The 25,014-nt window shown below is 39.2% G+C and overlaps 1 protein-coding gene across 4 annotated transcripts in view; it reads left to right on the top strand.

Annotated features, from left to right (window-relative positions):
- The window catches only part of ESR1 (estrogen receptor 1), a 264,535-nt gene that overhangs the window by 133,607 nt on the left and 105,914 nt on the right, over positions 1-25,014 (top strand). For all 4 annotated transcript variants that reach the window (XM_003797871.2, XM_012810119.2, XM_012810120.2 and 1 more), the window contains one exon: positions 3,365-3,700. In XM_003797871.2, coding sequence (XP_003797919.1) covers positions 3,365-3,700 — 336 coding nt within the window. The remainder of the gene's footprint in view (positions 1-3,364; positions 3,701-25,014) is intronic.

Genomic DNA, 25,014 nt, shown 5'->3' with positions numbered 1-25,014 from the left:
GTAAGCAATTCTGGGGCCCGCTTTGTACCTGTATTTTATGTTCTTAAATGATCTTCCTTGGATTTATAGCTTGCCGAACTTCTTTCTGGGCTCAGCTCCCCGTCTTTGACTTCATAGATTCTGATTCCAACCAGTTTTTCTTCCTTTGTTCAGGAGCCTCTCCCATCTTTAATACATCTTGAATTGATTTTTGTGTATGGTGAGAGATAAGGGTCTAGTTTCATTCTTCTGCCTAAGGCCATCCAGTTACTAGCACCATTTATTGAAAAGGGTATCCTTTCCCCATGTGTACTGTAGGCAGCTTTGTCAAAGATCAGTTGGCTGTAAAGCAAGGCTTTTCTGGGTCTTCTTTTATGTTCCATTGATCTGTGTGTCCATTTTCATACCAGTACCATGATATTCTGGTTACTTTAGCCTTGAAATATAATTTAAAGTCAGAGAATGTGACTTTGTTCTTTTTGCTCAGGGTTGCTTTGGCTATTTGGTCTCTTTTTTTTGTTCCACATGACGTTTAGGATTAATTTAAATGACATTGCTATTTGGATAGGGATTGCATCAAATCTATATGTTGCTTTGGACAATATGGTCATTTTTATGATATTAATAATAGGCAACTCTTAATTTTACTGTAGAGAAAACAATGTCACCCCCAACCATTTCTTCTTTCACTAAATCACTTACTTTTATTTTTCTATTGATCTTAAAAGATTTTAATCACTGCCACAGCTTTCCTGTGAGATCTGTTCTCATTCTCAATGTCTTTTTAAAGTTATAGAGTAGGGAGATAAATAATATTTTAGTAGAACACTGACCAATACCACAGAACAATGTATTTTATCATCCTTGTTCCCACCTAAATACTCATCCTCTCAAAATTACGACCTCGACCTTTCTCAGCAATGTGAACCTACAGAAATCCTTTGATTTTGAACTTTTTGTCCTGATTTCTGTCTTCAGGCTACTGATTTTAAGCCTATGTTTTATACTTCAAATGGGAGATAATGGAGTCATACAGCCCCAGCATTGGCAAGTGCTTGCTGGATAACTGAGTGCCTTCAGAGACATCCCTTTAAAGACTCCATCCAGCCTATTCTGGAAGCTTCCAGTGATCCAACTCGCCATTTCCCGTGTGGCAGGTTTTTCTTTGTTATCAGCTTGATTGCACGGTGCTCCCTTGTATTGACTTTCAGCAAACTACCCATAGTTTCCATCCACCACTTCTATTTTGGCCTTTGGGCTTGTGAAGAACAATTTGAACCCATGTAAGGCAAGACATCCCATTGGAAGGTGACGTTTTCTCTTAAGTTTCTCTTTCTCTAGGCTGACCTCTCTTTGCTCCTCAGTTCTTCAAATGACCTGATTTCATGTCTCCTCAGCATTCCAATGACCCTAATATACAGAGATGTTATTTTTTCTTATATATGCAGCATTCAGCAATGAGTATGACACTTCAGAGTTGAGTGAGAATAGAGTGGGAGTATCATTTCCCTTAACCCAGATATTATCATCTCATGAGCATATCTGGCAATGAAATGGTTGAAATACATGATGAAGGGCAATGTCTGGTCAGATATCGCTGTACTCATTTTTTACTTTTAGGTGTCCCTAAGCTTGTTAACTTACCATGTATGTAATAGATAAAATTCAGAGTCTCTGTTTAGCTGAAAACAAAAACAAACTTCTTTTCAGACCAAGATCTGAAGTCCTACTTAATAAAGAATGATCTTGGACAAATTCATTAATTTCTCTAAGTTAAAAAGTTTATTGAGAGAGCTAAATTAGTTGTAAATGTAAAGTGTTTAAAATATGTGGTAAGTGCTCAATACATGTTAGTGCTGATCATAATAACATTAATAACAATCTTTACTGTTATTATTGTTGAAGGAGTTTTGGGAAATGCTCATTTTAATACTGAACAAATAGGAAAGTTAGTGATTTCTCTATGTTTTTGAAGTGTCATTGAATATATATAATTTAGACCTATAAAAATTAAAGTTACTTTTTTTTTTTTTGCAGTTTTTGACTAGGGCTGGATTTGAACCAGCCACCTCTGTTATATGGGGCCGGCACCCTACTCCTTTGAGCCACAGGTGCTGCCCCAAAATTACATATTTTTAAAAGATTCATAACCACACATTTATTCAAATCTCTTGACAAATTAGAAGAAAATAGGACAAAGTTGTCTATGCTAGTTTTTCATCTTTATGGAGAAGTAAACAGGTGGTATGTTATCAAGAATGCTTATTTCCTAAGTCTTTAGTATTAATAATAGATATATTAGCTTTTTACCCACATCATAGCTTCCTTCATGTGAATACAAGAACTTCTGCTGGCAAATTTTGGAGAGATTAACTTTCTTTTAAAATATGCAAGCTTGGGTAAACTTTTATTGGTTAAATATTTGTTTTTTGCTGGTATATTTCAGCAACATAGCATGGCTTTTTTTCAGGTGAAGATGCTGAGCTGAAGCCTCCAAGGACCACAGCAAAAAGATTGGATTCCCTTTCTGTGCCCTGTTTTACAGTCTACTTTGGGGGAAGAAACTGTTTTCAACTATTTAAAAACTTTTATATTAGTAAAAGAGAAAGACCTTTATGAAATGCTTAAAACCAGATAAACTTCTTGAGGGACTTAGCTCAATTCCTGAACTTGATGAAGTATAGCTTATTAGAAGTGAGGGAATCATAAAAACTTTGAGGGTCTGGAGGCTGGAACCTTGCTGTGAACAGTCATTCTTCCTTAGTGTTGTTCATTAGGAGACCTACTTCAGTAATAAGGGTGTTTACTAAATGCTTTTAAAAAAAATTCTTTTAATTTGTTATTAAAACAATATTCATAGCAGAAGCAATATTTGATGCTAAACCATAGTTTTATTTATTTATTTATTTTAATTTATTGTTGGGGTTTCATTGAGGGTACAAGAAACCAGGTTTCACTGATGATGCTAAACCATATTTTAAGAATAAATAATTATCAAAATTCTGTTCTTTTATAACATCTATTATACACACACAAACACACACACACTCTACCTGGATGGAGTGTCAGAACCAGTCTCTTCTGTCTCACAAACCCTACTGTTAAATTTTCAGGAGTTTGGCAAGGCACTTAATATCAGACAAGTGGCTTGTGATTTGTTATCATGGCAGTATTTACACCATGGAAATTGGCAACTGCTGAAATCAGAGCCTTTTTTTTTCTCTAGGAGAGCCAGTTGTTAAACACTTAAAAGCTCACCTGTGCCTGCAAGTATTTCTTTAAATAAAATAAAGGCCTATTAGCTCTGAACGATGGTTTTTGAATGAAAGGTTACATGGGGAAAAAAAATAAACTAATTGTGCTTTTTCCCCCCCTGTGTTTTCAGGGATACGGAAAGACCGAAGAGGAGGGAGAATGTTGAAACACAAACGCCAAAGAGATGATGGGGAAGGCAGGAATGAAGCAGGGCCCTCTGGAGACATGAGGGGTGCTAACCTTTGGCCAAGCCCTCTCTTGATAAAGCACACGAAGAAGAACAGTCCGGCCTTGTCCCTGACAGCTGAACAGATGGTCAGTGCCTTGTTGGAGGCTGAGCCCCCCATACTCTATTCCGAGTACGATCCTGCAAGACCTTTAAGTGAGGCCTCCATCATGGGCTTGCTGACTAACCTGGCAGACAGGGAGCTGGTTCACATGATCAATTGGGCAAAGAGGGTGCCAGGTAAGAATACCTAAGCTCAACTTTTATTTTAAGAGTCAAAAACTATTCAAGAACTGGTTGCAATGTCATGGAAGAGATAGTGAGGGTAGGGAAGGGAAGAAATAATAGCTCCTTATCTATTTGGTTTCAAGGTTATATCAGAATTTGTTCATTTTCAGTATTGATACACTGTAATTCTCCTGGAGATTTCAAAACTAATATCTTAAAATCAAACTGTAGAAGACTAAAATTCTTAAATTGATGTATTTATTTTTAACCCACCTTGTTCACCAAAAAGATTTGAGGTGGATGCTACATGATAAAAATATTTAATAGTAAATGTTCACAAGGACAGAAGCTTTTAACACTAAACAATCTACAAAAGTTTTTAAAATTAAAGAATTGTATTCAAAATGCCTCATTATTAAGGAATAATTTTATTTAAAAAAATTTTAAAGAAATCTTTATGGATTAAAAAGATAGTAATAGGTTTATTTATTGAATTTCCATTATTTATCCAACCTGGTTTATGCTTAGTATTTTATGAGAAAGGGAAATACAATAGAAAAATAAATTGGGGACATAATGGCTGAAATGACACTGGCTCTTCAGTAGATTCTCTCGGCAAAGCTTGACTGTTGCTCTTGTTCAGAGAGAAAAACTCTAGATATTATGGAAAAAAGACTAGAAAGTGACCTCCTCCCTGACTCAGTATATCTATTCAAGAGCAAATATAGATAAACCAAGGCAAAAGCAAGTTAATTGTTTTTTTCTGGGCTCATAGATAAAATGAGTGATGGATTTAGATAGTAGTTTTCTATTTTGGTTTCATATATAAAAGTAATTATTACCTATGAAGTGTGGAATGTTTTTAATGAAACAAAAAGAAAATGAGGAGTCTTTCGCTTCCATTTCAAAGGTCACTGATACATCATAGGCCAAGTGAACATATGTTTGGCCTTGGAGACTCTTAACCTGTATTTGCTTGTCTCAGTCTATAAACATGCAATCCTTTGAATAAGGAGCTCATGGTACTGTGGCCCACACTTGTTAGAGGTCGTCTATGTAGGTGTTTGGGTGGTAGAATTAGGTTCCATGGAAGGATGAGAGTAAAGGGCAAACTTAGGTTTTCAGGGTCTGTCCAACTGGCCAACAAAAGCCTATCGCCATCTTTGAATTAAGAATCTGATAGAGCACCCACATATTTTGGCATTCTAATGTGAAGCAGATACATTATAAATCAACACTGCAATTCAAATGTAATGTGGCTGTAGGTTTTTTTCTTTTATCTTTATATTTGTTATTGCCTTATTTTTCTGTTTTGGGAAAAGAGGAGCAAACAATAGAAAAGGAATAGTCAAATCCCTGAGAGCTGGCTCTTTGTTGCTTTTAAGTTTCATTGTCCTTATAAACACATATTTCCCTTCATTTAATCTTGGTAATGTTAGTTCCAGAGCACTGCTGAACTCAAGTGTGTATTTTTCATACTTATCAGTAGATTCCCATCATGACATTTTTATAATTATAAAATTTTGAAGAGCATTTGAAACAACTGGAATTAAGATCAGATATATTACCAATGGATGAAGAACTCATGGTAATAATTTTCTAAATTTAGGATTAAAATGGAGAAACCAAGGGAAGGAAAATATTGTGCTCATGCTTAGCTATTTATTGTTAAAACAGAACTAACCAAATTTTTGGTAATGAGATGTGTTGAAAAACTACTCTATTTATTATGTTAATTTTAAAAGGTCTGTATGATTTTGAAGTTCTTGAACTAAACTCTATCATGTTGCTTGATCAGTTTTTAAGAAAAAGAATTATAAAGGCAAAAAATGACATGGTGTGAGTGTGTGTGTGTGTGTGCACGCACGTGTGTGCCACTGGAATGGAATACAGCTGTTGTATTCCAAGTCTACTTGCCTGACCAAGCAGAATAAAAATAATCATTGCTTTAAAAAAGATGAAGAATGAGGGAAGAAAAAAGTCTTTTGGAAAAACTCTGAAGATAGCTGTCAAGCTTTTCAGGAAAATTGGCAAAGCTATATTTTGAAAAGCGTTTATATTCTTCATATATCCAAATCCATCTGTCATTTAAAAAATAGCCCACATTGAAAATCTAATTTAGACAATGTTGCATTTATGTGGTCACAGTTCAAGGATAATAATAATAGTAATTTAAAAAGAGGAAATAGATAACATCATTAGTAAGAAGAATAGCAAGGAAGCCAGTTCTAGAAGCACATGGATGTAGCCATGTGATAATAAAACTCTGCGTGGGACATTTGGATAATCCTCAGAATGGTTATCAATATAACAAATTGTGAATTGACTTCATTTTGTATGATGAATTTTAACAAAAATAATCAACATTTGGGTCATTTTAGCAGCTCAAAGTGTTTTCTTTAATAACTAACAGAATGTTGTCATAATTTTCAAATGTCTGTGATTATAAGTTGAATTTTCCTTTCTCTTAACATCTGGGGCATATTTTTTTGACTTGACATAGCTCTCTATTCAGAATTAAGACAAGAAGAATGTTAGGATAAAATGCATCATGAGTGTGTTAGTCAAGTTCTACTTTGTAAAGTACTTCTAGTAGATCTGGCTAAAGATGACATCAATAAATTAATTTGTTCTCTTTGCAATTTAAAAATAACAGCAGTGGCAAGAATGATAAAACCTACCGATTCTGCTCTGACAAGGGATGGGTTTTAATAACACAGGGTGTCTGTCTGCTTTTTGATATCTTGCTATAGAAAGGGCTTTTTTAAATTGCTTGCTCTGAAATTTGTTAGTCTGTAGTGGACATTTTATAGTGTATCCATGGGTAAAGATTTAGTTTTAAAAGAATCTGATTATTAAATCTTAATTTATTATCATCCTAAACATGGCAAAATGAGTTAATACATGTAATGTCATTTGGTTGAAGGTCAAAGAAGGGGAAATATGACTTCAAAAGCTGCTGTACTTTTGATTTCTGCATCATACTCAGTTGCATCATTGCCTGGTTGATTCTTAATTTTCGTGTTAATGAAGCACATCTGATTTTTTTCTAGAAGCTTGACTTGTACCACCAAACTATCATTCTGATTTCTTATAAATTAAGTCCTTTCCAAGATTCACCATCATTTTACATCAAATTTGTTCTCTAGTTCTATATATGTAATGAATATTTTGATGGATGTCTAGCTCTGGGATTTTTATTGCCTTTTGAACACTGTAACTAGAAGTGTGACAGTCTCATGAACCACTGGATCCAGACATGGGAGAGTGCATTGAAGGTGCAGCCCAGGAAGGGGAAGACAGGAAAGGTGGCACGTAACACCCTAACCACTTCCTTATTCTTTCAGTGTCCAATTCGTGGTCTTTCTCCTTTTCCTTTCCTGCTATGTCCTTCTCGTCTCATCACTAAAGGACGCCCTCTTTTTTCTAAGGCCTGATTCTTCTTACTCATATTTGGGCCCAGATGTAGGGGATCCACTTTTTCTGAACATGCCTCCCTCTAGCCCTGAGCTCAGGTTTCTCAGAAGCTTATGGACAGCTTACTTTTGTAAGGGATGAGAGACATCCCGAGGAGTGGGCAGATGTGGGTGCTAAGGACTTTAATAGGCATCAGTTGTCTATAGGCAAGCCAGTTTCACTTAGTGTCACTGGAAACTTAAAGTGGATAGGGACTAGGGGACAGGTGTGGGTACAACACCTCCATCGGAGAATTGGCAGGATCTTCACATTCTATTCTGGAGTTTCCTGAAGATTCCAGGGAATTTGGCAGGGCTACCCAGTACTCTGCTTCCTAACCCATAACCAAGTGAGTGGACTCTGCTCTCAGGCTGTTGTGTTCCAGCCTGCTTTGGCACGGCACAGTGATCAAAGATGACATGACTCTATGGGTACGTCCTGTGGAGGTGACAGATGCATATGTTCAAGCAAGAGTTGCAGTTTAGATTTTGCAACTGTGGTATGATGAAGACCCTGGGACTAGGCTGGAACCTTCTTACCGCCTGACTGTCCACTGCTCCTGTGGAAGCTCTGAGTGGAACCCAAGAAAACAGGTGCTTACTTGACTTTTCCTTTACATGAAATTTTGACTGATGCTTATTGGCCCGTATATTTAATAAACCTTTAAATATATATATTTATACATATATATATATATATGGTTTTTTTTAAAATTTCATTTTGAAAGTATTTGAGAATAATGCCTGATCTGGGCCTGTTTGCTCCTCAGAGTTCAGTGTCAGTGAGTCTGGGTCAGGGTCCCAGCATCTGCATGTTTAGCCTGCACACAGCAGACTCATGGTGCTGAGTGCCCCAGGCCGCCCCATGGGGGAGTGTTAGCTTGTGGCTCTGCTACTTCCAGTGGGGTTTGGCATGGAGAATGTCATTTTCTTATTGCTAGCTTGTGTGCCAGAAAGATGTATTACTGTTCAAGTGTGTTATGAAGTGTGGTATCCCCTCAAAAAGACAAGTTAAATTTCCAACCCCCAGTACCTCAGAATGTAATCTCATTTGGAAGTAGGGTCTTTAAATAAGGAACAAAGTTCAAATGAGGTCATTAGCACAAGCCCTGGTCCAGTAAGGACTGGAGTTCTTATTAAAGAGGAAATTTTGACATGAAACTGGATGTATGCAGAGAGATAATGAAGCAAAGACTCAGGGAGAAGACAGTCCTGCGACTGGAGTGATGACCCCACAAGCCAAGGATGCCAAGGTTTGCCAGTCGACACTGGAAGTTGGAGGAGGCGAGGGTGAGCTCTTCCTTAGAACCTCAGAGAGCCGGTGGCTTCACTTACACCTTCACTTCAGACTTCTAGATACATTTCAAAGCCACCTGGTTTTCTATACTTTGTATCAAAGTAGGAAACTAACACAAAGTGTATTAAAAGTAAATATTTTTGTAATGCACTTTTGAGACAAAAGAAATAAGAGGCTATTGATTTAAAGAGGAAGGTTTGACTCATCTCAGTAGGCCTGGCTAATCATTTACTCTGGTACACTTCCTCCTCTGCCCACCCAAGTGGTTCACTGAACTTCTGGCTTTGAAGTTGATTTATAACTTATACAGTTCTGTGTGTCTACCTGGTAAATATCTTGTAAAAGATTTTAACCTACAGAAGATTGTTTTCATCTGGTAATTTAGTGTAATAGTTTCCCTATTTTTACATTTATATCTTGGATCCATTTGAATTCATCCTTGTCTACAGTATGAGGTGTGAGTCCAAAGTGGTGTTTCCATAGAATTATATAGAACATTTCCATACACAAATGTTTCAGTTCCATTTGTCAAACAATCTCCTACAGAAGTATTTTTTAAGAATTATTTTATAGTTGGCCTTTCAAGGTTATTGTTTGTCAAGAGCTTTTAAAGTGGAGTGGAAGCTATGACCCATTGGTCTACACTTTTTTGAATGTTTTCACTATTTTGAAATCAAAAAGAAAATACATTATTTATTCAAAGTTGTAAATTTTACTTAATTTATATTCACTGCATATATACTATGATTCACCTGTCCTGTGTGGATACATGGAGTGATTTTCCATTAATCTTAGAAATAACAGAGAAATTCTTAAGACTTGGGACATTTAGGCAAGATCAGTGCTGATAAGAGGTAATCAGGTGAACTGCCGCTCAGTTTTAATAGAACATCAAAGTCATCCCCCAGGAGTGAAGGACATGCCCACTTTCCCTTCTTGCTTTTCCCCAAAGCAAGTTGTGGATGTCCCAACACAGTTGAGGTTGATGCGTCCCAGATTTCTTTCTTTAGGTTTGAAACACCTATATATGAAGTGCCTATGCTCAGCTGCTTGCTGGACAACTGTTAAATGTGTCACATTTTCACCAATACATCTGAAAACAAGCTGGCCATTTCCCCTTCATCTCCCTCATTTGTCTTTCTTGCTTCTCTGCATGTGTGCCAGGGACTCCATCCTTCTTTCTTATTCAACTTTGGAATCATTTCTGTGCTTGGCTCTTCTTTACCATATACCATTCTTCTTCAAAATCTCTTGATTGATGCTTTTGCTCTATTCCACTGTCACCAGCCTGGTCTGCACCCGAACTTTCTTCCAAGATTGAATTACTGTAATATCCTCCTAACTGGTCTTTTTGGCTCCAAGTCTCTTTCCCCTTTAACTGGTCTGACTTATTATTGCCAAAATAATATCCATAAATCATCATTTCAAAACGCTGCACTCCCTGTGTTTATTTCCTATGGCTGCCATAGCTAAGTATCACAAAGTAGTTTAACACAACAGGGATGTATTTTCTCACCCTTGCGGAGGCGAGAAGCCTGAGATCAGGGGTGGACGGGGTGCTGCTCTCTTTGAAGGCTCTGTGTCTGACTCTTGCTGGCATCTGGTCAACTGGCAATCCTCGCTGTTGCTTGACTTGTACACGGGGGTACACCCCCACCTCTTCAGTGTCTGCCGTCAGCATCATGTGGTACGGAGCTATGTTTCTATGTCTCTGTGTCCAAATTTCCCTTTTATGGGGACACTGATCATAGTGGATTTAGGTCCCATCCTAATCTAGTGTGACTTCATGTTAATTATATCTGGAGACTCCATTTCCAAATAAGGTCAAATTCACAGGTTCCAGGAAAGCACGAATGTTAGGTGAGGCTATAGACCTTTGGAAAAGATTGTTCACTAACCTGCTTCCTCCCATCTTACTTCATTTCTGCTTTCCAACATGATCTGCATAAGTCAGACAGTCTACTTGGCCCATGCACTCCCCTGCATTCTCCCTTTACAGAGTGTCTTGACTTTATCTTTCATTTGTTAGTGTCCCTGTATTTTCCTCTCTTTATTCCAGTTCTCTAATCATTGTTTTTTCTGCTAAAGGAGCACCTCACCTTCTGCTTCCTTCCTGAAACTTCAAACTGCAACCATCTTGATTGCTTCAAGATGCAATCTTGAATTGAGTTTGCCATCACAAGACAACCAGTCCTGGTCCAGAGCATCTTGTGAAGTGGAGTCCCCTGGGCTCTAAAACACAGCAATAGCTCTCAACCACTTACTTCCTTCAAGATAGATTTGTGGCTGGAGCAGGGGGTCAAGGGGAACCGGCAGCCTCAAGGCTACATGTGGCCCTCCAGATATCCCAGTGGAGCCCCTTAACTGCACTTGGGTTTGTTCTGTAAAATTGGGATTTGGTCAAAAGGCCACACTGCAGGATCCAGAGGGTCACCCACATGTGGTCCAAGGGTTCAGGTTTCCACAGTGAGGACAATCATTTCTGCAATCTAAGTTTAATTTGTCTAGCCCATGAACATATTCTTTAAAAGTTGTATGTGTATAAGATGAATTTATAGTAAATGGATCATATTTCAATGTAGTCAGGGTATCTTTGATTTAACTAAAATGCAACAGTGAAACAATTGAAATAATTCTGAACCTAGACAGCGTCCCAAGACTCAGGTGCCCGACTTTCTGAGGTGACTTCACTGGACTGTTCTGTCTTACTCTAGTCTGTCTTTAGATCTCTAGAATCTATTTACCCCACTCTGGGTAAACCTCTGTGTGTTCTCAGCATCAGCATGGCTGAGCCAAAGTTTGAACTTTTCTTGCAATGGTGGTTACATCTTAGTGATGAAGGATGTTAGTTTTCTTTGGTAGTTGGAGACCAGAGACCTGCAATAGGGAATGAAAGTCAGTATGGGCCCTAGTAAGGTCCAAGTAAGCAGAGCCATGGAAAACAGTGAGAACTTTGGAAGGAATCTCATAGCAGGGTAGAATTAAAACAGAGTTCACGTGTGTAACTTCACCTATAAACCATAAACTTTCCAGGGAAAGCTCGCACAGATGGCTTCGAAGCTGGTTTCGTGCCCCCTTTATATTATTGCTTTCTTTTATGGGAACCAGAGGACTCTGATCAATACGGCTGCAGTGTTGTCTCTGTGTTAGGCTATAGTTTAAACTGGCTGTTTATTTTTGGCACAATGATTACTTCTCTGTCCTCACCCCACCCCTCGCTCTCAAATGCTCACTTTAAACGTTTTTCTCGCTCATGTGAAGATAAATCCACTGCCTGTAGCAAATGGTTAAACAAATAGATGTTCATTCATTGACTGAATTAACTGTTCCTCCTTGGGAACCCCTAGTTCCGGGGAATCTTAGGGTTTCAATTCTGTTTCCTTGGTTACTAAAGTATTCCATGCAGTTTGCTCGACTTTGAATGGGCACTTCTCATAGAAACATTTTCCTTTCTAAGTAAATCACTTGATGTGTTAAAATCTAAGTTCTGTTTAAAAATTCTTGAGACAAATTCACCATGACTTAGTTTAAAAAACAAGTGGCCTTGTCCTTTTGGTCTAGTATATATCACTTAGTTGTATCTGGCGGAGCCCCTAACACAATGATAGGAAAAAGCAGAAGTGTGATTGCTTAAGAAAAGGTCAAATTTAATAAAATGATGGAAGTGTCCTTCTCTACCGGGGAATTAAAGTTTCTCTTTGTAGAACTGCATGTGTTCATTATGTGACTATTTCATAAACACAAAATCTAATAAAATGGTGGGCAGTTCCCTCTCTGGAGGGCGTGAAGAGCGTCTCTTCATAGAATAACATGTCATATCATAACAGCTGGTTCTTTTTACCTGGTCAAGATGTTTGCTTAGGACATTTGAAAGCTAGTAGATAACTGCTTTGAATTTAAAAATGTATTCAGGACTCTGAGCCTTGGAAGAATATTTTCCAAAGCATATCTGCAAGTTCTATCTGTCAATATTTCTCTTCTTGTGTCAATCAGTAAGAAATGGAATATAATTAAAGTTGGTTTTTCTTTATTGCTGTCCAAAATTTAGAAATATAAACTGAAAAATATACCGTCCTTTCCCGAGTAGATCTTGAAATACCCTAAACTGTCATCCAGACCAATACTGTCCTTCAGCCCCTCACAGTGGATCTGTACAGGAGGGAGGTGCCCTTGAACCTGGTTATGAAAGCTTTCAAGTTCAAAAGATTTACAAATGCAGAGATTATGATCCCATACAATCAGTCAGTCAATTAATCTAATATACACATCAAAACACGTGGCCCCAATCTCATGAAATCTAGAGACCTACTTAGATTTCTTTAATTTACTTGGCTAACAAATAGTAAGCCCACTTTGACAGTCTTTAGCATGAAAGTGATTGTCAAAATGTGCAGATGTTTATTACAAGCCCAGTTTACCAATTTCTGACTTAATCTTAACTATTTCCAGTAAACTTAAGAATGAACTGTAATAAACTTAAGAATGTATCATAAGGGCGGTGCCTGTGGCTCAGTGAGTAGGGTGCTGGCCCCATATACCAAGGGTGGCGGGTTCAAACTTGGCCCCAGCCAAACTGCAGCAACAACAAAAAAATAGCTGGGTGTTGCGGTGAGCACCTGTAGCCCCAGCTACTTGGGAGGCTGAGGCAAGAGAATCACCTAAGCCTAGGAACTAGAGGTTGCTGTGATCTGTGATGCCACAGCACTCTACCAAGAGCGATAAAATGAGACTCTATCTCTACAAAAAAAAAAGAAGAATACACCATAAAAGCTGTATTTTTTTTTAAAAGGAAATATATTCTGAGATGGATAGTAGTGATATCCACACAATGATGTGAATATACTTAATGCCACAGAACTGTACCCTGAAAAGTGGTTAAAATGATAAATTTTATGTTATATATATTTTACCACAATAAAAAAGATATAAAACTTTATATTGCATATAAAAAAAGGAAACAGACATTGCCTGGCAAAAACAAACAGATGAAAATGATACGAAATTCCAAGGGGATTTCTCTTATCAAAACTTTGATTTCTAGGTAAGAATAGAAACGTATTGAAAGAGATAAATTAACAATCCAATGAACTAGGGTGGAAGAAATAAACAAACATTCCTCTGGGCTCCTGCAGCATCTCTTTTATGACTATAGTACCAACAATTTCATTCCATTTACCAGTTACTGATGAGCTCCTCCCATGCACCCGGTGCCGTTCTATGTGTGAAAATACCGCACAGGTCAAAATTGACCATGTCTCTGCCTTCAAAGAGCTTCCATGCCAGTTATCACCTGAGGAACAGGAACGCAGCTATTATCGTTTTCCCACTTGCAGAAGTGGAGCTGAGTTTATTAACTCATCTGTTGCTCATAATAGCTTCCAAGCATTTTCCTTGCTGAGTGGTTTTATTTTCCTAACCTTATACCCAATCTATGGATGACAGCACTGAGGCTCAGGGAGGATAGTTCAGTATTATGGAAACATCTTGTATTCCAGAATGCTTTTCCTGTGCATTGCTCTTAGCAAAGGCTAAAGAAATGATGGCACATTTTGAATGAGTTGGACCATTTTGTTATTATTTGTCTTTAAAAAATAACTCTCCTTCGTGTGCCTTATGGCGTGTGTATATTTGTGTGTGTGTGTGTGTATATATGAAATTGTATATATACGATCTTTGCCTTTGGTCAACCCAGACCTATAGTAAGTGTTCAATATGAGCTATGGTTATTATTGTTGATTTTCCGGCTTTATTATATAATTAATCTTGAGTCTAGTTTTTTTTTTTTTTTTTGGTAGAGACAGAGTCTCACTTTATTGCCCTCGGTAGTGCTGTGGCGTCACAGTGCTCATAGAAACCTCCAACTCCTGCGCTTAGGCTATCCTCTTGCCTCAGGCTCACAGGTAGCTGGGACCACAGGCGCCCGCCACAACGCACAGCTATTGAGTCTAGTTTTTTAAAATGCCATTAACATAAGTAAAAGGAAATATACTGGCTGAATGATTAATCAATTAATGATTAATTCAGCCAGTATATTTCCTTTTACTTATGTGATCGGTTTCATGCTGTTATTCCTGCCTTTTCAAGTAATCTTATTGCCACTAAACAAAACTCACTGAAATTTGATTTGGTTTTGCTTTTGTTTTGTTTTTACATGTTGTTACAATTAAGGAAAAGAAAAACATTCCTGAAAATAACAGCTCCTGCCAATTTTCTGACTTAATATTAATCTGCATAATAGTTATTATTGGCTGCATTTAAACACTTTAAGCCATTGTACAATCTTAAAGTAGTTATGCATGCAAATATTTAAATGGATTAGGAGAAAGAATATACAGGTGAGAAGTAAAATGTATTGTTGAATCAAGCCTTTTTAAGTGTAACTCTTTTAGGATTCTAATCAACCACATATAACACAAAGCCTCAAAATAATAGTGGCTTAAACAAAAGAAAGCTTATTCTTTCCTCTCCTATAAAATGAATCTGGACTTCCTCTCCAGTGGCGTGGCATCCATAGTCTGAAGGACCCAAGCTCGTTCTGACTTTCTATTCCCTTATCCTTGCATAAGGCTTCATTCTCAAGGTCAACTTGTTGTCTACTGTGGTTACTAGAGCTTCGGCCATCACAGCTGCCTTAAAGGCAGCAAGAAAGTGGAAACCAGGACCCTAGTAGGGACAGATTTCTCGACTGAAGTGCTTTCCTTTAAGGAGCCTTTCTGGAAGTCTTACCTAGCGTTTCCTCTTATATCTGTTGAACAGAACTTAAGCTCCATCTGTCTGTAAGGGACTTGGAAAATATATTCTTTAAGCTGTGCTCATTGAATCTGGAATAAAATCTGAGCTCTATTAATAAGAAGAGTTGAATGGATATTTGGCAGGCAAGTAGCAATCTCTGCCACAACAGTAAACTTCAGATCATAATTTCAGAAGTGAATATACTTTTTAATGAATATTCTGGCTTGGTGAGTGTCCAAATATATCCTAGACAATTTATCATTTAAAAAAAGAATAAGAATTGCCAGGCACAGTGCCTCATACCTATAATCCTAGCACTGTGGGAGCCTGAGGCTGGTAGATTGCTTGAGCTCAGGAGTTTAAAAACAGCCCGAGCAAGAGTCAGACCCTGTCTCTACTAAAAATAGAAAAATTAGCCAAGTGTTGTGGTGGGCACCTGTGCTCCTAACTACTTAGGAGGCTCCCAACTACAAGAGGATCACTTGAGCCCAAGAGTTTGAGGTTGCTAGGAGCTATGACACCAAGGCACTCTACTGAGGGAGACTCTGTCTAAAAAAGAAAAATAGAGAGAGAGAAAAGAACATAATAATATAAAATTCACCATAAGGCTATAATGTGGAGGAAGCAACTACTTATTGATTATATATTATCTTCTCTACACCCCCGTGAGTCAGGGACTATTATTGTCGCCATTCTACAGAGGAAGAAACAGAGGGATCAGGCTGCCAAGTAGTGGCAGAGAACTATGCCGTCAGGCTCCTGCCTGTGTGCCTGAGGTGGGTGCACAACGCTGCTTCAGTTTGTAATTCAGAAAGTATTTCAGGATGTTGCGTTGGTCAACATCTTGTGGCTTTCTGAGAATGCTGCCCTTTCAAATTATTTGACTGAGATTCTGTACACATGTGATTGTGTTGTGTGCATATTTAAAAACATATGTTATAGATCAAAATGCACACACATTTACCTCTAAGTACAGTTCTGATATTGAAGGGCAGTTCTCTCTACGTGAGAGAACGTGTTCTGAACACCAGTGGTGAGCAAGTATCACAGACCTGTCTTCAGAAAGCGTCACTCTGCGGAGTCTCATAAGCAAGCCTCAGTGCCGGTCGAGAGCCAGCAGTGTTGATAACCTGGAGTTTTTGTATCACTTATGCTTTTGCTCTATTTGAGATCCAAAGATGAGGAATTTGAAGTGTGGTTCTGCCACTTCTATTGGAAGAGACAAGTAAGAGCGTGTGGGGGTGTGTGTTTGGTTACAAAGAGACATTCTGTGCGTCTTCAGAAGGAGCTCTGCTGTTAGCAGGGAGGGTGCAGAGGTGTGCACAGTGAGGAGGGCTTGGAAGGCCAGGACGGGCACCTTTCAGGAGCTCCAGAACCACCTACCTAAGTATATGAGTGTGAACACTCCCCTGATATACGAACTGGCCATTTCAGGTCTAAAATACTGAGCAGGAAATATTCCCCTCCCTGCAACTCTCACCTTCTCAGGTGGAGAGCTTGGCTATTCCCTCCACCTTTGTTTGAGTTTTGTCGTTAATCATCCTTAGTGAAAGAGCGCTTAGTCATTGATGAAAGCATAAGCTCTTAATTGTTAGGAGTCACTGGTGCAGCACAAACTTTTTTCTACCCTTGAACAAACTCAAATGCTTATTTTCTCATGACTTTTTTCTTAAAAAAAAAGTTTCTTAGGCTAAATAATCATAGCCTCTTTCCTTTCTCTCCTCTCCCCCATCTCATCTTTTTCTCAGTCTTTATATTGCAGCAGGTAACAGAACTGTCCTCACGGCAATTCTGTGCTGTGGGCGGCTCCTACCTGGCCACCAAATTTTGAGGGAGTTGCAGATTTGCAGGCGAGGCTGGTGGTGCTCCTGGAGCATGGGTGGTAACTCTGAGATCCAGGAACCTGGGGGCCTGACACGTAACTGTGGCATCTCAATTCTTTTTTCATTAGAAAGATTGAATGGAATAGAATGGAATTTGGTGAGAGCAATTAAATGCTAAAGAAGATTTTGCCAGGTCAGTTGAGCTTTGGAAGGCCACAAACCATTGTAATATCTGAGATTTCTTGGCCTCCAGAACTAACGTTTGTCCTCTGTGAAACAATAATTTCCCCTTTGAGAATACATGCATTGGCTCGGCGCCTATAGCTCAACCGGCTAAGGCGCCAGCCACGTACACCTAAGGTGGCAGGTTCGAATCCCCAGCCCGGACCCGCCAAACAACAATGATGGCTGCAACCAAAAAATAGCCAGGCGTTGTGGCGGGCGCCTGTGGTCCCAGCTACTTGGGAGCAGAGGCAAGAGACTCACTTGAGCCCAGGAGTTGGAGATTGCTGTGAGCTGTAATGCCACGGCACTCTACCCAGGGGGACAGCTTGAGGCTCTGTCTCAAAAAAAAAAAAAAAAAAAGAGAATACAGGCATTCATGTAAAAAGCCCATTCCTCTGTATAAGCACCAGACATTGAATAATATGCCTTATACATGTGTGAATTCTGTGTTCAAGTGTTTATAAACCCATGCAGCCTGTAGGTTGTAAGTTCTATGAGGGCAGAAATTTTTATTTGTATCCATGTTTTATCATTGTATTTCCAGTTCCTGGAGCGCAATAAGTGCTTATTAAATATTTGTTGAATGGTACATGACTAATAAAATGCAAATTCAGTTTCTGCATTACGGATCCCAGTAATTTTTGTCTGTTATTTAGTTTCTCAACCAACATTCACAAAAGGATATTAAATAATGCGTGTGTTTGGGGTGCAGTTAAAGGTGCAGTTATAGGGCTCTGGAAGACTCTACTGATCAAATGGAGTCTCTGCATGTAAAAAAGAGAGCAGCGACACCGCCTTAACCAGCCCTTAGTGAGGATGGAAATGGTGGCTGCAGATTCATCGACTGCTCTGCTCATTCGGCACTTTGCTCTTTCATATGACCAGCCCAGCACCGTTCTGGATGCACTGAGCCCTGCCTTCATGGCACTTATGTTCTGGTGGAGGAGCCAGGAAAAAGCAAACATGATGGACGATGGACAGCTTAGTTATCTATTTCTGGAAGCTACCCAGAACTGTGGACAAAGGACAGTGAGAACTGGAGTGCCACAGCGGGATGGTGAGATTAGAGTGAGCCTCCTGGAGAGATGGTGTGAGCAGCATCGGAGGAGGAGGTGAGAGAGTTAGCCATGTCCAGGAAACAGTGTTCCATGCAGAGGGCCAGCAGGGACAGAGTCCTCACAGCAAGAGCACTGGAATAGTCTAGGAACAGGACAAAGGCCAGTGTGACTGGAGCAGGAGGAAAGAGGGAGGTAGGACGGGAGAAAGTGTGGTCAGGGAGGTAAGGGAGTGGGAACTCAGGTGCCCACCATCCCATTCCACCTAAGACTTTGGCTTTTGTTGGGAGGGAAGTGGGGACTGATTGCGGGACTCTGAGGGACGGGATCTGACTTATCACAAGTGTTCATTTGGCTGCTGAGATGAGAAGATACCCAAAGGGGGCCAAGAATGGAGCAGGTCAGGGGCCTACTGATGGCAATCTAGGTGAGACAGCAGTTCTGCCGATGGTGTGTTGGGGAGGGGCGAGGAATGGCCACATCAGGAGTAGGTCTTAAAGTAGAGCTGGCCCATTTCCTGATGGGCAGGATGGGAGGATGAGAGAAGGAATACGGTCAAGGATGGTTGTTTGGCTTGTACAATTAGAAGGTGTAGTCATCAACAACTGATATGGAGAAGTCTGCAGGTGAGGGGGATATCAGATATCAGTTCAGTATTGGCTGTGTTGAACTTGAAATGTTTTTAGATATTCCAAGTGGAGATGTCTACAGCTGGGACAGGGTCTGGACTTGATACAACGTTCTGAGTCCTTAGCACAGGGATGATGAGTGAGAACACCAGAAGAGGGAGTATAAAGGGGAAAGAGAAGGCCCAAGACTGAGCCCTGAGACACTCGGAGGAGAAGGAACCAGACAGGGAAACTAAGACAGACTCCATCTCCCTGCGGCATCGTGAGGGACAAATGAGGACATGTAGGAAGACAAAGGGGTGGGCTGTGTCCCAGGCTGATGTTAGGACAAGTACAATGGAAACTGCTAACTGCCCACCTTGTCGAGAGCTGATTGCCTTAATTCCTAGGGAGTCAGGAATGAGGTCATCAGCTGGGAGTGAGTGTGGGGGAGAAGGTGTGAGAGGTTGAGGTGGCAGGAGGAGGGTCGGGGAGAAGGTGTGAGAGGTTGAGGTGGCAGGAGGGAGGGGTGCAGTCCTGTAGGAAAGAGGGAGAGGAGACAGGCTGGGGCAGGGCAGCGTGGCAGCTGAGCTGCGTCACAGGCCACCTGGTATTGGGCTGTGAAAGTGTTCCCATGGGTTCCTCTTTGGTCAGCTCATCCATGTAAGTAGCTGCCAGAGAGTTGAATTTGGCTAAGGAAGCAGTTCTGGAAGATGAGTACGGTGAATAGAAAGAGGGACCAGAGAGTTGAGACTGCATGAAAGACATGATTCTAATGAATGACCGTGGGAAATGGTGCTGGTGAGAGGGAGGACGTGGATGATAAGTGGGTAGAAGGCAGTTAAGGGGGACTGGGATCCCGGGGCGTTCCACTTGTCTCTTACAATTAGGGTCAAGAGCTTCTGGCACCTCCCTGGAGTTCTGGTGCTTCAAGGCAGGCCCTGAGGGAGGCCTCTGCATGGAGGCCTGCCTGGGACTCTGCTCCTAGGGTGGGTCTGCTTCTGCAGAAGACCTGTGTTCTCTGTGGCCTTAGCCCCTGGGAGGCTCAGGTGGAGGAGTTTCTGTAGTTGCTTAGCACTGAAGCGGGTTCCCCAGGCCATCTAGTTCTCCCCTGTGTTTTCTGAGAAGACCTGGAGTACCTGGAAGTGTCTTCCACCTCCTGTCCTCCCTGACTACGTGGCTGTGATTCCACCCACCAGCACATAGCCCAGGTGTGGTGGTGGGCTCCTGGTTGACGGAATTCCTTTGCAGATGGGATCTTTTACTACAGCAGTCCACAAAGCATTAAATAGTGATTGGCTTTTCTTTCCCTTACAAATTAAAGGCACAACTAAAAGAAAAACAAAACAAAACCGACCAACCAACCTTGCCTCAGCCATTTGTGTCCATTTGTGGCTCATTTGTGTCCAGTGTTCTGAACTTTCATAACCGCACACTCAGCGGGCCCTTTCAAGTTTCTATCTTAGGGGGAGGGGGCAGGGCTGCTTGTTAAGATTTAACTTTACCTTCCAACTCTTTTGATGAACTTTTAAAAATTATGTCTGGCCTATTTTTAATTTCCAAGACATATTCTTTTTCCTCTTAACATTTCTTTTAACTAGATATAAAATGAATTATCTATACATATATTTCTATCTATACATATATTTCTATACATAGATATTATCTATACACATATTTCTATACATATATATTATCTATACATATATTTCTAGGCATTTGGATTTATCATTGCAGCGTCCTTTTTATCTCTCTGGGGAAGGATATTTATTATAGGGTTCAAAAAAAACCAACAACCCACTTTTTTCCTGCTCCCTGACTCATCTCTTTCTGTAGACTTCCTCCCTTCTTTGCCTTACTCATGATTTTGGAGGCTTATCATAAATATTTATTTTTAACCACAAGGAACTAAAAATGCTGAGGTGGAGCTCTGCGAGCACGTTCAGCAGAGGTATTGGATTAGTGGGATTCGACACGATGTGTTTTCCGGGACTGATTAGTTTTTTCCACCGCTGAAATCTTCCAGTCTCTTCTCAGGGGATGGAAGCCTGGTTGCCTGTTGGGTGGAGTGATGCCACCCTTCAGGGTGCCAATTTTTAAAATTATATCATTTTCAATCCCTGGGTCTCACCCTCCCTCTCCACACCCAAGTATGGAAGTCCTTAGATTATCCAAAGAATAAAACTCAAATTGTTCATGTCTTGTGCCTATTTTTTTTTTTTTTTGATTGGGGTATTTGTTTTCTTGCTATGGAGTTGTTTCAGTTCCTTATAAATTTTGATTATTAGTCCTTTGTCAGATGCATGGTTTATATATTCTTCCATTCCGTGAATTGCCTTTTTGTTCTGTTTTTTGGTTTTTTTGCTGTGCAGAAGATTTTTAGTTTGATGTCATCTAAAATTTGTACCTTTGCTTTTGTGGCCTGTGGTTTCGGGGTTGTATCCAAACAGCAAAGACCAACGTTACAGTGTTTTCCCCCTATCTTTTCTTCTAGTGGTTTTACAGTTTCTGGGCTTATGTTGAAGCTTTCTTCTATTTCGAGTGTATTTTCTTGTTATATTGTGAGATTAGGGTCCAGTTTCGCTCTTCTGCATGTGGATTTCTGGTTTTCCTTCCACCGTTCTTGAAGAGGCTGTCCTTCTTGTATTCTCGGAGTTTTTGTTGAAAATCAGTTGACTGCAAATGCATGGGTTTCTTTTGGTTTCTAATCCTGTTCTATTGGTCAATGTGCCTTTTTTTTTAAATGACAGAATCATACTGTTTTGATTATAATAGATTTATAATGTATTTTGAAATCAGAGTGTGTGATGCCTCCAGCTTTTTTCTTTATGCTCAAGATTGGTTGTTTTCGGTTGGGATCTTTTGTGGTTCCATGAGAATTTAAAGAATGACTTTTCTGGATGGTGCGTGTGGCTCAAAGGAGTAGGGTGCTGACCCCATATGCTGGAGGTGGTGGGTTCAAACCTTGCCCCAGCCAAAAAAAAAGAATGCCTTTTCTTACTTCTGTGAAAAATGACATTGGATTTTGATAGAGATTGCATTGAATCTGTAGTTTACTTTTGGTGGTATGGACATTTTAATATATTAATTCTTTCACACCATAAACATGGATATCTTTCTATTTATTTGTATTTTTTTTCTATTATTTCATCTGTGTTTTATTAGTTTTTAGCATAAAAACTATGAAAACCTGTTTGGTGGAATTTACTCCTAAGTATTTTGCTGTTGTTTTTGTTGTTACAAATGGGATTTACATTTCTTAATTTCCTTTATAATTATTATTCTTTTATTAAGTCAAACACATAGATCATGTATACATTAATGCATTTATGGGGTACATTGTGCTAATTTTAAATACAATTTGGAGTGCTTACATCAAACTAGTTAATATAGCCTTCACCTCATTTATTTAAGTATTGAGACATTTATACTCTATGCTTAATAGATTTAACATGTACCCTTGCAATATGCACCATAGGTGTGGTCCCACCATTTACCCTCCATAAAACCTCCCCCTCCCCTTCCATTCCCTTCCTCTTCTATCCTTCATCCTGGGCTATAGTTACGATTTATCTTTCATATGAAAGTGTGAGTGATTATAAATTGGTTTCATAATAGTACTGAGTGTATTGGATACTTTTTCTTCCATTCTTGAGATACTTTACTAGGTAGGATATGTTCCAGCTCCATCCATGTAAACATAAAAGAGGTAAAGTCTCCATCTTTTTAAGGCTGCATAATATTCCATGGTGTACATATACCACAATTTATTAATCCTTCCATGGGTCAATGGACACTTGGGCTTCTTCTGTGACTTGGCTGTTATGAATTGAGCTGCAGTGAACAATCTGGTGTAACTTCCTTTTTGGATAGTGTGTTATCAATGTATAGAAACACTGCTGATTTCTGTACATTGATTTGTATCCTGCAACTACTAAACTTGTTTATCAATTCTAACAGGTTTCTGTGGAGTCTTTGTGTTCTTCTCTCTCTATATAATCATGCCATTAGGAAATAGAACTTCACTTGTCTGTTTTTGTAATCATGTGATATACAGATGGGCTTGTTGAAAAAATTGAAATGATGAAGTTTACATATTAAGAGGCAAAAGTTACGTTGATCTATGCTTCCAAAAATCTCTTTGCAGTAAATAAACTTAGTGGACATTTTATGAACTTGCCTCAGGACATTCCCTGGGCATGTTCACACACACGTACACACATAATTTATTTTTGCCTGTTTGGGATCGTGTATCATCTGATCTGAAACTTGCTATCTTTCGCTTAATACACTGTCTTTCCAAGCCATGAAATATGTATGCCTAAGAATTTTTCAAACCTGCTATAGTTTTTAAGATCTGTATTCCTTTATATACATACATGTATAAATCACATACTTGTTTGCTTATTTTTGGACTATATTTGTCTGGCTTCAAAAAGTTAGGTAAACAATGAATATATATGGTAAACAAATTCAATGCAGAAGGGTATATAGAAAAGGTACAGATAGCCCTTCTCATCTACGCCCAGTCTTATTACCTAAAGTGTTTCCTCAGGACATTATGTTTTATGTCTGTTTCTTGTCTATTTAGCTTTGGATCATTTCCGTCACTTTCCCACTATTGGGAATGATGAATTTAGTACATTGACCTTTTCTCTCACTTTACTGGATTCTACCTGTGTAATGATATTGATTACAATTTTTCCATTCACTCATTGTTAAATAATACCTAAGCCTGTATTTTTAACTCATCAACTTTAGCTATGCCTATTGATGGTTCATTATAAGAGATCAAAGAACTTGTACATTGACACTTTTTTCCAATTCTCTTATTCTGCTCCTTTAAAAAATTTTTTTGCTCCTAATGTATTATTGCTTTTAGATTGACATGGTTTATAATGGTTATTGTTCTATTTATAAAATGTATTTCATGCATTGTATAGAGGTTTATTATATAACTAGCATTCATATTATTGTCTATTCGTTATTGTGGTTGCAGTGATGCTCAAAGGAGAATTTGCTAAGCATGCCAGTCACTCCTTCTGGATCAAACTTACCTTTTTATGTCTTTCCTCATTTTTCTTGGGTGTGTTTTCTATGGATTGGAATATGTCCTTTAGTAAATTTTCAGAGTGGATGTGTGCCTTATAAACTTTCTGGCCTCCCTTATATTCTTTCAAAAACTTTGCCTTTGGATTTGCTTATAGTTTGACAGCGTTCTAGTTTCAAATTTTTTCTTTCTCAGAACTTTGAAGATATCCCCCTTATATGTTCTGGTCTTCATTGCTGCTAATGAGAAATTCTGCTGCCAGTGTGAGTTTTATTGCTTTGATGTCACGTGGCTTTTTCTCCTGGGAAACTATTATTTATCCTTTGAGTGGGGAAACTTCTTTATCGTGCTTCTAGGTGTGAGTGGTTTTTGTTTGTTTATTTGTTTAATCCTGTAAGTTTTCAATAGGCCTTTTAATTAGAGTTTCATTTTTCTTCGTCTCTTTGAAATTTTCTGTGATGTTAGTTTCTTTCTCCTGTTTATTGTCTGCACTTTCTCCTTGTAGATTACATTATTGATAGATATTGAATCCCCATTATCTGTTTTGCGTGTCTCTCAGGTTTTTCTCTGTTTTCTTTTTACGTTATGCTTAGAATTCTCTTACACATAAGACCAGCTACTAGGTCTTTAGTCAGGAAAATTTTATTATTCAAACTGTGCATTTTTTAATTTTCAATTTTGGCAAACATATTTTTAATTTCTAAGACTCTGTTGTTTATGCTGGGCATGGTGGTGCACCTGTAGTCCCAGCTAATTGAGGGACTGAGGGGGGGAGGACTATTTAAATCCAGGAATTCAGGGCTATGGTGAGCTGTGATTCCACCACTGCACGCTACCATGGGTGACAGAGAGAGACCCTGTCCTTAAAAAATATGTTGTTATATTCTAATTTTGTCCTGAAACCCTACTTTTATGTTCTGCAACACCTAGAAAGAGCTCAGTATTATCTGCTGCTGATTAGGAGTACGCTCTGAATGCACACTGAGATGAGCAAGTATTTTGTTACTGCCCTCCCCAGCCACGGGGCCCAGAGGCCCTCACTCCTCCTGCAGCCTCAGGGCCTAGAGGCCCTCACTCCTCC

This window comes from Otolemur garnettii, unplaced genomic scaffold, assembly GCF_000181295.1.
Source record: "Otolemur garnettii isolate 467f Iridium unplaced genomic scaffold, OtoGar3 scaffold00126, whole genome shotgun sequence".
In the NCBI taxonomy this organism is placed as follows: domain Eukaryota; kingdom Metazoa; phylum Chordata; class Mammalia; order Primates; family Galagidae; genus Otolemur; species Otolemur garnettii.
The sequence above is the reverse complement of the archived record's forward strand: the minus strand, read 5'-3'. Positions and strand labels throughout refer to the sequence as shown.